This window comes from Epinephelus moara, chromosome 23 (assembly GCF_006386435.1).
Source record: "Epinephelus moara isolate mb chromosome 23, YSFRI_EMoa_1.0, whole genome shotgun sequence".
Taxonomy (NCBI): Eukaryota; Metazoa; Chordata; class Actinopteri; order Perciformes; family Serranidae; genus Epinephelus; species Epinephelus moara.
Window position 1 is genome coordinate 9,686,916 of NC_065528.1, and position 15,838 is coordinate 9,702,753.

The 15,838-nt window shown below is 40.7% G+C and overlaps 1 protein-coding gene across 1 annotated transcript in view; it reads left to right on the forward strand.

The window, feature by feature from the left end:
- The window catches only part of camk1da (calcium/calmodulin-dependent protein kinase 1Da), an 86,014-nt gene that overhangs the window by 32,412 nt on the left and 37,764 nt on the right, over nucleotides 1–15,838 (forward strand). The window contains exons 2-3 of the mRNA XM_050036561.1: nucleotides 6,632–6,763; nucleotides 12,459–12,533. Of these exons, the coding sequence (XP_049892518.1) occupies nucleotides 6,632–6,763; nucleotides 12,459–12,533 (207 nt within the window). The remainder of the gene's footprint in view (nucleotides 1–6,631; nucleotides 6,764–12,458; nucleotides 12,534–15,838) is intronic.

The window sequence follows — 15,838 nt, forward strand, 5'->3', positions numbered from 1 at the left end:
TCGACTGACACAATTACACAGGTTCATACAGGAGGAAATGCAATCATTGTTGCCGCGGATAACGGCAAGCAGGGACTGCCAGCCAGTCAACCCCCAGCACACACACACACACAAAAACACACAGCCCAGTTTGTGAACTCAGCAGCCAGATGTTATACAAGCTCCTTTCCTCCAATCAAATGAACCCACGGCAGTGTCCCACCTAACATGATTTTCCCACTTCACCAGTAGATCAGAGATTTACCGGCCCAGCAAGCACAAAAGAAAAAAATATATTTTTCCCATGATTTCGGTGATTGATTAAGTTCCATTTAGATTTAGTTGTTTTTCTTTAGTTACTAATATATAGTGTGGATGTACAATCCATGATGATCATTGCTTTACCCCTAAAAATGTGCTGTTTTTCCCTGCGGTCTCTCTCTGCTGCCACTGAGACGTTATCCCTACCATTTGCAGTTGCCTTGTCTGTCAGCTCAGCTGCCCATTTCTCCCGTCTCCAGAAGTAGAGACTGACTTCTGGTGGTCCATGATTTGCACTACATACAATACCTCCTCAATATAGCATCTCCGCATGATCGTCAGGATTTCTGAATACACTGGTACTGTGCCACCCCAGCCGACTGTCCACAGCATGTCCTTTAGTGTGTGTGTGTGTGTGTGTGTGTATGTATGTGTGCGTATGAATGTGTGGCAGGCAAATTAATTTAGGGTTGACAAAATGTGAAGTGGACCATGCTGTGGTCCTGCTGTTGTGGTAGAGGTGGTGTCGTTGTTGTGTTTGTGTGTGTGTGTGTGTGTGTGTGTGTGTGTGTGTGTGTGTGTGTGTGTGTCTTTTTGTGAACCTGCAGGTAGCTTATTTATCAGGTCCATTCTGCCTCCATTCACATTTGTAGCTCACACACACTCTCTCTCTTTCTCTCTCTCCTGACCTTTTTCCTCATTTCAGTTCAGTTCAGCTTCACTTTTCTTCCCACCATTCAGACATAATATTCAGCATGAATGAACAGTGTGTGCATGTGTGTAAATGCAAATGATGTAAAAATCTTTTCTTTATTGATGCAGTAATCAGTTTTAGTTGCTCTTGGTTGCATTATCATAATTGCTAACTGCAGATTAGAGCCTATCCACATTTTGTTGACCCTCACATCAGTGTTGATTATCCGTAATCATCAACATTGTGTTTGCCCTAACCTGTTGTGATTACGGCTCTGAAAGCAGGACACGTTCCAAACAGTGCAGCGGTTTATGAGGAGCTCTTCTGATCTGATGGTAAAAAGCAACACAAAGTGTCTTAATAAGCTGTTGGGCCTCCACAGGCCTTTAGAAAAGCTTCAGTGCTCCTCGAAATAGAAGTCTCTAGAATTCTACTGGAGGGATGAACACCATTAATTTGCTGAGTGCTATTTAGTATGTTTTGGAAAACAGCAGTCCCTAAAAAGCACACTATCTTTGAGGTGGAAATCACACAAAACCAACCACAGAGAATGGTTTGATCATCTGGTTTGTCTGCATATCCCTAGACCAGTTTTTCATTGAAGTGGTTTAAAGGGAGCGTCTGACCTTTAGACTCTGCAGCCATTTCACACGTTGCTTTGCTGGTTTGAGGACCGGGAGTGTTGCTAATAGGCTCTTAGTTGTTAAGGTTAGGCTGGTCCTCTGCACTTGATGCTTCACCTGTTGAATATCGCTCAGCAATCGACCCCACTGCTAGGATTCGGGATAGAGGCCTGCATGTCTGATTAAGCCACTTGTGGTACTGTTTGCATACAGTAGTTGTCAATCACTGAATCTAAAAAATATTTTTCCACACAGCTGAACTAATTACTGCCATTTTAGCATGAAAAGTTATTAGACGAAAATGCAGCAGGTGAAATTGAGCTAGTTATATCACTCTAATAACTGCAGTTCACGGTCAGTCAACACTCCATTTGCAAGCTGAATGGAAGCATAAATGATGGAGTAGGCTTCTTGTTCAGTCCAGCACATATGGAGCAACATTAGCATGCATTTGGAGTCATGTTTCTGGTCACCTGTTTTATTTTTCTTACTGCTTTATGACTAAAAACAGCTGCCTGCTACGTCCAAAAATAACGCCAATGAGAGTGGTGAGACTGAACCAAAATTGAAAAGTTCAGAGCCGCAAAACCAAAACTGTGAGCTGAGAGATGCTTAAATGCTCCTTAGAATTGGGAGAGTGTAGATGCTTCTTCTTTACATCACACATTCATTTGACCCATTATTATCAAGATATTGACTATAACATTTTTTTTTCTGGTTCTGGTTTATTATGTATTATCACTGAATTATTTTACACCTCCAATTAAAATCCTGGATTTACTGACAAAATCACGTAGCACAAGGACAACTGCAGCGGCAATCTGCCCACCTGTGATGATTAATAAGAACTGCAGCTGTGAAAATTTAAGAGTCACCGTTTGTCGTAATTAGCAATACCACTGGTGTGAGATGAAGTTGAAGCTTACCAGTGGTCTCTAATGCAACAGGAATGTTTGTTTACAGTAATTACACCAATATTGCAGTGTAATTATTTTATAGTGATGGAGCAGGAATTCTAAAGGATAGTCACGTCATTGAAGTGGACTCCCTGGTCATATTAATTATCTAACCAGACATAATGTGTGTGTTCTGTACTGTCATAATTGTGGGATTTTTGGGATTATGTAGGAGTGGAGTTAAGTGTAGATTAAGGCTGAATTCATGTATTGTTGGTTGGGTAGGTAGTAGACACCCCCCATACACACACACAACAGCCATGGGCGTGTGAGAGAGAGATGGAGAGCTTCTGAACATATGTATCCTTGTGTGGCTTTTTTGTCAGTGGATGCTCATTTATGTACGTAGCGGTCTCTTTCTCTGTCTCTCTCTTTTCTCAGAGGGTAATGAATGGAAAACACTGACTGTGTGTGTGTGTGTGTGTGTGTGTGTGTCTGCATCTGCTCATGTATGTTAGCAAGGCAACAATACACACAGCACAGCCCACTTGTTTTGTCTGGCTTTGATGTCACCAAAACCCACAACAGCCATTATCGGTGCAAGCAGGTGTCTGTTGTTTGCGTGCTAGGCAACTGAAGGGATCTGATTGGCTACTGGACAGTCCACCGTGATCACCAGGGGCAACCAGCACTACGACCGCTTGTCACTGTAAAAGATGTGTGGAGCGTGAGGTGAGAGACAAAAAGAGGAATGACAGAGGGAGGAAGAGGAGGTGAGAGGAGAGCGAGATTCTCGCTGAGAGGCGTGAGAAAAACACCAAGAGCAAGCAGTTCAGGAAAGGCGGCGACAAAAGTGTTTACCGCTGTGATGGCACGCTGGTGTTGCTAAGGCTAGTAGCCCTATTGGCAGATGGGCGGCTTGTCAAATGCGCTTCGCTCTAAGGGCTTGAGGGCGTTCTGCACAGCAGCACATATTGATATAATAGGGAGCTCATTCACAACAGCCTCTTTCCGCTTGAATGAGGAGCTGAAGACACACAGTGCAGATAGACACACTAAAATACACACAAATGTAACAATGAATGAATGAAAAGCTCAGCATGGAGAAGGACGACGGTGTGATGAGGTGCGGTGGTCGACTGTATAAAAGGCAACCTGAAGCGAGAGTCATTGTCCAAGCAGGCAAGCGTTTAAGATGGAGAAATGGAAATTAATTCTTGAATTGAGTCCTGACTGATGTAAATATAGGGCTGTGACAGATATTTGAATGAAATGTTTAATCAATAGAACAAGGTTAGTGGAGCAATCTTAAAACACAGTTGGACTCCACCAACACTTTCTCTTTTTATTGCTCCCATTGGTAGTGCACTTTCAGATTTTTCCCTATAAGCCTTACTCTTTTGTCCCTTTTCTTTTTTGTTTTAATTCTAATAATAATCTTTAATTGTGAAACACTTTTTAAAAACAAGGATACAAAGGGCTTCACACAAAGCAACCAATTAACAGTAGCTAGCAGTTATTTTAGGCTGCACTTAGGTACAGCGGCACTTAAAGCTAAATGCTAACATCAGCATGCTAATATGCTCACAGTGACAATGCTAACTAACATGCTGTGTGGCAGGTGTAATGTTAACTGCCGTCACCTTTAAGTGGTTAGCATGCTAACATTTACCAGTTAGCACTTAACACAAAGTACTACTGAGGCTGATGGGAATGTCATCCGTGTTGCAGTTACTTTGGAAGTTTCAGCTAATTGTTTGGTTTTACAGCCCACAACAGCAGACCGTAAAGGTAGCAGCTAGCTTGTAACTACAGTGGAGCACTTAGCAGAGAGCCAACTAGGGCCCCAGTGGACAGAGTTTTGTAGTTGTTTTCAGTGAGAGTGAAGGTTTTTTTAGCTGCTTTTTCATTCCTGAGAAATATGTCCACTTCCGTCTAACAGCTTGTCAGTTATTCAACATTAAACCTTAACGTTAGAAGGTAGTTAGGGGGAGAATTTATTCAGATATACCTCGGGCGACTTGAAAGTGAGCTAACATTATAATGTAACCATTTTACAACTGCTGAATTAGATTCAATAGAGTCCTCAACAAAACATTTGGTGCAATGAGAGCTTTCTCACGCTTTCAATCTAGAGAGTGAGAGTCAGCATAACCACAGAAACTCACTACAACTGTGCAAGCGGCATCTCATCTCCGTTCCTCACCTACTGACTGCCTGCGCAGTGAAAGAAGGTGTTAAAAGTCGTTAAATGTAGTGAGAAAGTTGCCAAGTCGGCAACACTGGTAAACAGTTTATTCCTCTATACGAAGAGATTAAAAAGGTGATACTGACTCAGCCAGCCTTACTTATGTTGTTCCAAAGCTTTATTGCCTGAGTGCACAGTTTCTGTCACCCTTTTTTCTGAGATTGGACTCCAGAACAGGAAAAAAGGCCCTCTAGCTGAGAGTTTCAAGCTACATACAAACTATGTATATATAAGTATACTATATATGGACTAAAAAGTCTGAAGTATAGTTATTTGCCAGACCATGCAGTGCCTTAAAAGAGCCTTCTTCTTAAAATCAATATCATTGTGCACTAAGCGGGTCTTCGAACGGTATAAATTTGAATTTGTGTCAGCTGCAGGTTGCCTGAATGTTGTACAGGACGAGATGACAGAGGGAGGGGAGATAAACACGGAGAGCGGAGATAAGGATAGAGAGATGTTTACCCTAATGCGACATCAGTGAAGCGGATGGCAGATCGACACAGGAGTCAACACACGGTTCACGCAGATTAACTCGCAATAGGCTCATCTTCATTCATCACCCTGCTTGTCTTCCCGACGCACACACATTAACAAACATGCACACACTCATAACTGAACAGAAAGACAATGGTGCCGTCGTTATTATTGAGGATCATCAGTTTTCATGGTGCGAGAAACAGAAATTTTAAATTATTTTCAACCATAGCAGCTAGGTGAAAAGATTGCTAATGTTCTAATGTCACAGTTGGCAGATCCAATCACATTATTATTGCAGTGTAATATCCTTCATATTAAGATAATCAGATACCTGTAACTGCTGTTAATGGGATCTCAAAAGCAAAATGACTGAATTCACATTAGTGTTAAATCTGGAGTTACACTGACTGTTTTTCGTTTCACTTTTATTTGCTATGGTTAATGCAGCTATAACAATTCCACTGAAAACGTGAGTCTCAGTTCTAGATAAAATGTAAGCAACCGACTACAGGAAACAACCCAAAAAATGCAAGTGTTGAAAGGGGCACCCCACTGACATCGCTGTGTTTGGTTATCTAGGGCTCTGATACTTCAAGTTTGACGAGTATGTTTTTTTAAAGTGTCTCTTATGCTTCAACTTTATTGAATTGCAATACTAAATCACCGGAGCACTGCATAAACACCTGGAATGAGTCTTTAAAGAAATCAGGAAACTTGTCCTTGTCCTCATATAGCCTCTATGCTACTGCTAGATGATGGGCAAATTCACAAAAGGACTGCGCAGCTTTTCAGGCAGCTAAATCTGCACAAGTTAGACAAAAACAAAACTTTAATTCTCAATGCACCTGCAGAGGGTAAAATGCACCCCTCATTGTGCTGCCAAACAATAATGTCTCAGCGCTCCTGTGCTATTTGCAAGTGTTTAAAGTAGGTATTGATGCAAAATTGGCCACTTTCTATGCAAATGAGCATTTCAGAAACAGTCCAATTCACAATGATCAGCACTAAAAGCCACAGGCAGTTACAGTGAAATGACTGCATTAGCGTCTTGGTGGTAACTGAGGCACATTTATAAGGGGTCTTACGCCCACATGCAGTAAAAACAGCACTGACAGAGTGTAATATTAGATTAATACATTTTCTCTCTACATCTTACCGGTCACGATCTGATAATTTCAGTTGATGCGCAATTCATGGTGTAATCAGCAGTTGCAATCCAATGCGCTCCTTGTTTGTATCATGCTGGTTCATGTGAGGGTGTAGATTTAAGAATGAGATCATACTAGATCCCGTAGGATGCACAGTCAGAATGCAATCTGTCTCCCAGCTTCGTATCATGAAAACTTAATTAGTGTGAAAACCAGTAGGGTACCAGTTGAGGATGGAAGGTATATTGTCAAGTAAATTATCTGCTTGTGACTCACGTGACAGTTTGTGTATGTGTTCACAGAGGGGCGTTTTCCGAGGTGGTCCTGGCCCAGGAGAAGCTGACAGGCCGGATGTTTGCAGTAAAGTGCATCCCGAAGAAAGCTCTAAAGGGGAAGGAGAGCAGCATCGAGAACGAGATCGCCGTGCTGAGGAAGTGAGTGGTGTTGTAAAAACACACATACACACGCGCCTAAGCCTCCTAATTCCTGGTTACCGGGGCAACTGTGCATCTCCTCTCTCTTTTCCACACATCACAACCCCCTCCCAAAAACCCCCGCCCCCAGGTCACGATCCACAGCCCACCTACCACACATATACACACACATCACGACTGAAACTTCTGTCTGTCTGAGCATAAAACAGCTGCACAGTATAACCACAAGAATCCTGCAGTGAACTCTTCTAGGATAATGGGTCTGTGTTGGACTTTAAAGTAAATGTGAATGGTCCAGTCCATGGAGAGGGAAAGTATCGATTTCTAATGGCTGAATTTTTATTAGAACAAATTATTCTTTTTGCCAGAGTCAGAACTGCACTCTCTGAAGATGGTCACGTTTACATTCAGCAAAAGGAAAGATGACAAGAACATTGCTGTCAGATGTAAACTGTGTGTAGGTAGCGGCACTAAGGCTCCTTCCTCAAACCTCCTGAAACACCACTACTACAACCAACAGCACAAGAATGTGAAGCCTGTGGAAATAGAGTGTGCCAGGGCTGACATCAAAACCCGGAAGTTTAGCATCGCGCTGGTTCCCGGAAGAGAAAGTGAATGCGATTTTTGCATTGCGTTTTGGATTATGTCAGAAAATAAGCTCTGTGGCTAACACAAGTTTACGATACTTACAGGTTTTGTTCAGCGAGATAATCTTCACATATGAACACCTTTCATACCGCATTTGAAGCTTAAATGCAATCGCTAGAAGTAAAAAGCTAACGTTAGGCTTTAACGGACTACATGACTACTCCACGGTCGCATGACTCTTGACGTCACCGCCACTAAGCTTTCAACTGATTTCGGCCGCTTTATTTTAAAAACATTGTATAATGGGGAAATCGGACTGTTTAAGCTAAATAAGAAGCTGTAATGGCGGACTGCCAGCACTCTCGCCTGTTCGGGGGTGATAACGTTTAATGTCCCAGACAGGGTTTGTAGTCGTATTGAGCAACTTGTTAGCAACCGCCTTTTTTGGCACGACACGTAAAAGCTTCAAAATTCACAAGTAGGATATTCACTGACGTGTTTTATGTCTTGGAACAAAACCTGAAACTCGCTTAAGCTTTTGTTAACCACAGACTTTATTTGAGGCATTTTACCAAAATCCCATTCAAAAAATGTATTGACTTTTAGACGAGAGAATCGGAAGTGCTAAAAGCGCTAACGGAGTTCCGGGTTTACTGGCACACTCTATGCACCCCACCAAAGGCGTGGAGGATAGCTGTAGCCCTAGACTGGCTAAACTGGATGTTAAACATGGACAGCTGCAGGCTACAAGCTACAAAGAACTCATGAAGCTAATAGCTGGGTATATGGTGGTTGAAATTTTCCCTATCTCCACAATTAACTTAAAAAATAGCAGTCACAGTCAACAGAGGATTTAGGAGATTACCCTGAAATTCACATGGAATCTTTTTTTTTTTTTTTTAAGATATTTTTTGGGGCATTTTGCCTTTAATGGACAGTACAGGTAACATGAAAGGGGGAGAGAGAGAGAGGGGGATGACATGCAGCAAAGGGCCACAGGCTGGATCCGAACCCGGGCCGCTGCGGCAACAGCCTTGTACATGGGGCGCCTGCTCTACCCACTAAGCCACCGACGCCCCGTCACATGGAATCTTTAAGTCTGAATTTTGAGGAGAAAGGACTCAATAACCAATTTTGTTGGGTGTAAAGGAAAAGTAATTTAATAAGTGGTGTAACTTATTACTGTTGGCAGAGAACAATAAGTAAAGAGTAAAGTAATAATATTACCCTTAAAGAATAATCAGTAATAAATTACATTTACACTGTCTCTTCATCATGGATGCACAAAGCTGCTACCTCATCCAAACTACTGTGTTGTTTTCTCATGAATAGGCCCAATTAATGGCAAAGTCTCTCCAAAATGGATGCTTGTGATAATATAGTGAAAATTCTTAGTATTCATTGCTAAATCTGATTGCAAGGCATAATTTCATTTGGCTATCCAGGGCAGGCATTATACACAGCAAGCAGAGGCGTCTGTACTGTGATGAGGTGGAACATTGCAAAGTAAAGCAATGTGAGACCTTGACCAAAAAAAACCCAAAAAAACGCAATTTTTCAGATTTTTTTGCCTCATAAACTTGTGACTTTAATTTGAGAAACTATCTAAGCTAATTTATGACTTTAATCTTGAACATTTTATTTAGAAAGTTTTACTCCCCTGGCTCTTTTTTCAAAATGTATTTTAAAAAACACGATTGCTTAATAAGACCTAATAAGCTATCCATATCACACACACATTAGAAAACAATATTAAGATATTTATGATTCAGTCCATCAGAACCATCCACCTAGAGTCACATCACCATTATTGTTATGGCTTGAATGTGTTCCAGCAGTCGGCCAGACAGAAAGAGAGACAAAGAAAAAGACACCAACACTCGTGGTTATTTTCTGTACATGTGTTGCAGGTGAGCAGATTTCAACTGGAATGCATGAGCTGCCATGTTTGGACACATCATCCAGTGTTTAACACAGAACCATGGGAATAACTAGATGGTTTGTCAGTGTAAGCAGCTAGTAACATGCAAGGGAGGTAAAGTGTAAAAACAAAACCAACTGTTGGGCTTCTCTGTGCAGTGACAATACAGATGTATTATTCTATTAGATACAATACATTTGTTCGTTTGGCTACACTGTGTAGAGTGTAGAGTTAGAGAAAATGAGACTTGCTTCCAGTAATGAAGGAGAGGCGTAGACTTTTATTCAGACAAATGAGTGTCATTACTGTAAACAAATGAGAGTCTAAGTGAGCAGACTGGCAGTCTCTATCAGCTCGTACGCTGTGAGACACCGGGGCGGCTTTGGAGGGAAATCTGACAGATTACTTTACGGCACAATCAGGAAGAGGAAGATGTTCTTCCACAGCAAACGGAGCTTTCAGAGAATCTCGTGACGGTAGATGGTGGAAAGAATTCTAGAAAAATAAAGAAAATTTGAGAAATTTTGTTTGAATTTAGAGGAACACACACGCTGACAACACTGCCTGTACAACAGAAGGTAGAGGCCAACAGCATCATCCTAATAGTTGACATTTCTTTCTTATTTCCCATGGTACAGAATTCCCAGGGAGTGTCTCAGCCTGAGTGCAAAAATAGCCAGCTGCAAATCAGTAGTCTTATTAGCTTTCAGAAATTGTACCACAATAGACACTGCAAAGTCTTCTTGTTATACCATAGGAAATAATGAATAGCTTAGAACAGTCCAAATCTTGAAGGTATTTAATTAACAATTATATAAAACAAAAAAGCAGCAAATATTTGCTGACATTTGAGAATGTTTGTCAATTTTACTTCACAAATGACTTAATAATTAATCACTAACTAAACAGTTAATCAACCATTTCAGCTCACGTCAGAGCTTATGTTATATAATATATTTAAAAAGATAAAAAAATGAAATAAAAATGCCACCTATTACATCTGTCAGCTTGATCTGTGCGGCAGTAACAGAGGAAAGAGAAATGTATGAATGAGACCAACTAGCGGTAGCATAAAGCCAGTAATGTATGAGGGGGTTTTTCTGAATGCATCCTGGCTCTCCTCTTCCATTACGCTCTCCTCATTATCTCAGGCAGGGTTTAAATACACACACATTATCGTTTTTCTACCTGCATGCCTGTGTGTGTGTGTATGTGTGTGTATGAGTCACGTCTCAGCTCTGCGGTTCATCGCCTGCCTGGCGTCGCAGAGGTCGCACGCTCCATAATAAGTGTTAGATGCTCACCTGCGCACCTGCTGCTGTGCATTCCTGCATGTTTATGTTTGTGTGTGTGTGTGTGTGTGTGTGTGTGTGAGAGAGAGAGAGAGAGAGAGAGAGAAAGAGAAAGCGGGAGAGAGAGATAGACCAGGGGGAATTACCTCTGTTCACAATGAAAAAGATGATTAACCCACACACCCACACACAAAATCAATCGTGTTTCTACAAGGTATGAGGTGTTAGGATAACGAATGTACACCTACACACACAGGCGCACACATACACACGCACAAGGATGGAAACACCCTCATCACAGAGCCGTAACCATGGAGAAATCAGGAGAGAGCTGACAGAAATGAGCAAAGGAGTGAGGGGAGGATGAAAATGGGTTTTAGACAAAATGGCCCCCTGTGATTGTAAGGTTGGCAGCTCAAATCCCTGAAGAATTTGTGCCGAGAGAAAACAAAAATGTTAGTGTAAAAGTTTATTCTTGATTTACTCAGTGTTTTTTTTTAGAGCTTTTAACAGCATCTCTCAGTGTCCTTCAGATGTCAACAAGCCTTCAGACATAACATTCTTACAGGCTTACATTGTTTCATCTGTGATGGTGTTTGCTGTCAACTGGGCAAGAAATAGATTACATGGAAATGTAAACATCTACATTTCCATGACAACTGGACACACTGTTTGCAGATGAATCATGTAATATGATTAAAACCTCCAAAAATGCTACTAAATAGACCTTGAGAAGTTTGGATACTGACGTCTGGATTGCCAAACTAGATATAACGCTATGTGAGTATTACTCTGGATTATCTCCTATGTGTATTAATGTGGCAGAAAATTAATAGGGAAGCAAAATGTTTACGATGAAACAGCAATGGTTAGGATGAAATTAGGGATGCACAACACTGGATTTTTTTTGCCGATATCCAATATGCTGATATATAACAATTTATTTGGCTGACCTAATGTTAGTGATCATCAGGTCTCTTCTGTAGCAGAATTAACATCATATTATGCATGAATACTCTTATCATGATGGCCCGCCAACAGATGGAGACATGAAATACAGTGCTTTTCAATTAATATAACATTCATTCACTGTGCAAAACAAGAAGAAGCATGTTGGGTCATTCTAATACTGGCCGATATCAATGACATGACAATATTATCATGCATCCCAAGATAAAATGTCTTTTAGTTCTATTGATAAGTTATTGTGTGATGTAAGACATTGGTTCTCAAGCAGGCGTCCGAGTTCCAGGGGTTCCCCAGAAAAATGAGAAATAGTTTATCTTTACTATTTAATTCACTGCAAGTGCCCAAATAAGAGACATAAGCATAGGTGTAGATTTTGGGGGGAGGCAGGGGTCACAGCCTCCTCAATGTGTAGAACATGTGTATTTGTACCCCCTAGTAAAAGCATGAAAGTAGTAATAGTACTTTCAATTTGACGAACAGCTAGAATGCAACTCATAGATACAACAAGGCCTATAAATGCCAATAAAATAGGTGGTGGCAGTATAAAACCTCAAAAGCTCTGGTTGCAATCTGCCAAAATAAAAAGAAAGAAGTTGAAGCAATATGCACAGTTGAAACAGGAAGTACCCTTTTCACCATAAATGTATGCACAAAAGGCAAATATTGTTGTTTGAAATTTATCAGAATGTATGAAATGAAGTGTTTGATGCTCAAAATTTCTTGGTAGAGGATCCCCAGACCCTCCGCAATCCCAAACCCTTGGACAATGAGTAATGGAGGTCCCTGAAGCAAAATCTTATCAAACTGGGGTCCATGACCTAATGTGTATCAATTTCAAGGTTCTTGACACGAAAAAGGTGAAGAGCCTCCGATGTAAGACATGTTGAAATAAATGCCTTACTGATGGATTGTCTTTGCTTTGCAGGATCAAGCATGAGAACATTGTGGCACTGGAGGATATCTACGAGAGTCCTGACCACCTCTACCTGATCATGCAGCTGTGAGTTGAAGTTTTATGTTCTTTTTTTTTTTGTTGCTTTCTACTTGAGCTTTGTTGTTCAGTATAGTTGGTGAGAAAACAGACCCCAGAATCCCGCATGTGTCCCTGGGAGATCGTTTAATCAGGTGATCTGGTAATAGTGAGCTGTGTGCTGAAGCTTAGTCCACTCAATTTACACATGAAGTTCACTTTACCTGTACCAATACTACTTACTCTGTCAAAACACTTGTATAGCGTCTTCTGTGGCTTTGGAGGGAACTTGAAAAAATAAACCTGACTGTGTCATCAGGCTTATTTCAGCTTGGACATTTTAGAAAATGATAGGAGAATGATAGGATGAAATGATGTGTAGCAAAAGTCCTCAGCTGGACATTGCATTCAACTTCAAGGCCACCAGGATGCCCTAGACTTAATGTTTTTAACAGAAAGCCTTTGTTACAAGCTGGAGGTACAGGCTTTGGAGGAAGTGCGCATTTCAGAGGCAGGGATTGTTTCAAACTACCCACCTAGGGGCAAGCTGCAACTATCTGTGCAACATGTACACTTAAAGGAGACCATTATGGTTTTCCTTATTTTCTGTCATATATTTAATGTTACAATGTTGGATGTTCATATTAAATGATGTCAAAGTTTTTACATGCTAATGTCAGGCAAACATCTAAATTTGGTTGCCGATATTAAATTTTCCCTGATTTCAAATTATATTCCTGCTGAAACATGTCCAGTTGTAACAGGAGAAAGTGTTTCTATACAAGATAATATCCAAGATACAAAAGACTCTGAAATGCTGACCAATCAGAGCAGATTTGCTTTTTTTGCAAGGGGGTCTTGAGACAGGTGCTAAAACAGAACGTCTCACACAAAGAGTACATACAGGTGTTTCAGCACAAACAATTTGAGTAAAATAAAGTGTTTTTCTGAACATTTAAGCATGTAAACATGTTCTCATAGAAACCTTAAATACAAGTATGAACCCAAAACTGAGCGTAATCCTGTACGTCCCCTTTAAGCTATGATCAGCAACTTTGATTTAATGTGGTGCACAAAAAGGTCTCTTTCTAACCCTAAAAGCAAGTTCCCCTGAAAGGTGAAGTTTTCTTGTGGAGTTAAATGTGAGTGCTTCCTGACTTATTTATAAGAATGTTGTGGTTCTCAGGCATTTTTCTACTAAATATGCAGAGCAGTATGACTCAGCTTTTAACTTTCCACCAAGTGTTGAAGTGGTCCCCCATAGGAGAGAACAACCAGGCCTGTGGATGCTGATAACTGCATTATGGGTACTGTAGTATACAGCATTGTTAGATCATGGCCCAAACTAGACTCTGGTCTGGCGAAAGGGGGGAAAAAAAGTTTCATTGGTTTTTGTTTTTTATGTCCAATATAGACCCAAAAAACCTCTCTATTTAGTGTGTGTGTTTATTTATTGATTTTTGAAAATCAGAGTACAACTTTCATATTTCTAATTTCAGTAGTTGGTAGTTTACAGAGCAATTTGTTAAAACTACAATATTTTCTTGCATTATTCATAAAATACTATTTATGAACCAGAGATTCATATTTCTGTCTTTCTCACACTTTTAATCTTATTCCTCTGCCCACTCACCCGTCACCTCACACAAACACATGCACACTTTTCATTTCAATGACAGCTCTACTGAGACGACAACATCTCACACATTAACACACACATAAAAAGCCCACCCGTCCGCCCACACACACGCAAAAACACAACACACAGCTACAAGGCCTCGATTACATCAGCAGCATCTCTGCTTTGATGGTCAGCTGTAGAGGGAAGCAGAATGGCCCGTGGTTCACCCATGGGTGCCCTACTAACCTCCTCTGCAAGGTTGCTGCTGCTTACATAAGAGGAGACGTTGGACTGGAAGTTTGGCACTTGTACTGGAAACATTTTAGTCAAGTTCAGGTCTGTGGATTACACAACAGTGGCTATGTTTACTGGTTATCTGACGTTGGCAAATTATGTGTTCGCCTACCACACGTGGGTCCCTCTACGCCAACTCTGAAAAAAGTACAAGATATAGGAGAAGTTTTGTCTTATGACACTGTGAAATCACTACTTTTTTAGATTTGATTGAGGGATAAACTCTTGAGTTAAAGCTAACATTTTACTTTGATTGACATTAAAGAGATTCTGTAGAAGATTCAAGAAAATTCCATGGACTTCTTCAGTTACTAAAGACTGAATGGAGTAATCCCATTCACTATGATGTAAGAGTTAATGTTGCAGCAGTGTGACATAATCAATAACAAGTCACTTCTCAAAGGTTTACAGCAAGCAGAGCATGTGTTTTAAAAGACAGACAAACCAAGGGAACTTACAGGCTTACATTGTATCACAATTTTTTTTTTTATAAAGATATTTTTTGGGCCATTTTGCCTTTAATGGACAGGACAGGTAAGCGTGAAGGGGGAGAGAGAGAGGGGATGATATGCAGCAAAGGGCCACAGGCTGTATTCGAACCCGGGCCGCTGCAGCAACAGCCTTGTACATGGGGCGCCTGCTCTACCACTAAGCCACCGACGCCCCATTGTATCACAATTTTAATAGTAACAACTGTGGAGAAAAACTGGCAAACATGTTAGTGTTAGTGGTAAAGTGTTAGAAACAGAGAGTTTAAACAGGCTGCAGTGGTGTGGCTGTACAGTAGTAACATTCCCAGTAATCAGTTGATAAGATTTGTCTCCTAAATAGGTTACTGTGACATAAAGTAGTTACGTCAGACCTCATCTGATAACGGAAGCTTTATCTGACATCACTGGTATTTAATGGTATTTATGTTCGGCAGCAGTGACATTTTCAATCCAGGCTAAAGGAAGCCATCTAAAGAAAACTGCAGTGGCTTAAGGCATTAGGAAAATTATTTCCCTATTAATGTATACTTAAAGGGACAGTTCACCCCACATCAAAAATACATATTTTGTCCTCTTACCTGTAGTGCTATTTATTGGTCTAGACTGTTTTGGTGTGAGTTGCTAAGTGTTGAAGATATCGGCTGTAGAGATGTCGGCCTTCTCTTGAATATAATGAAACTAAATGGCACTCAGCTTGTGGTGCTCAAAGCACCAAAAAAATGTATTCTGAAAAACTCAATAGTAACGTCTCTTTCCAGGAATCATGACCTGGTTACTCAAGATAATCTACAGACCTTGTTGTGAGCAGTTTCATGTATTTGCTTCCTACCAAACTACACCCGTAAACTGTATCATTGTGCAGAAGGAAGTGTGCATCTACTCATGGACGTGACAGCGTGAGATGTAAAACTTAATGGGGTCCTCCTTGG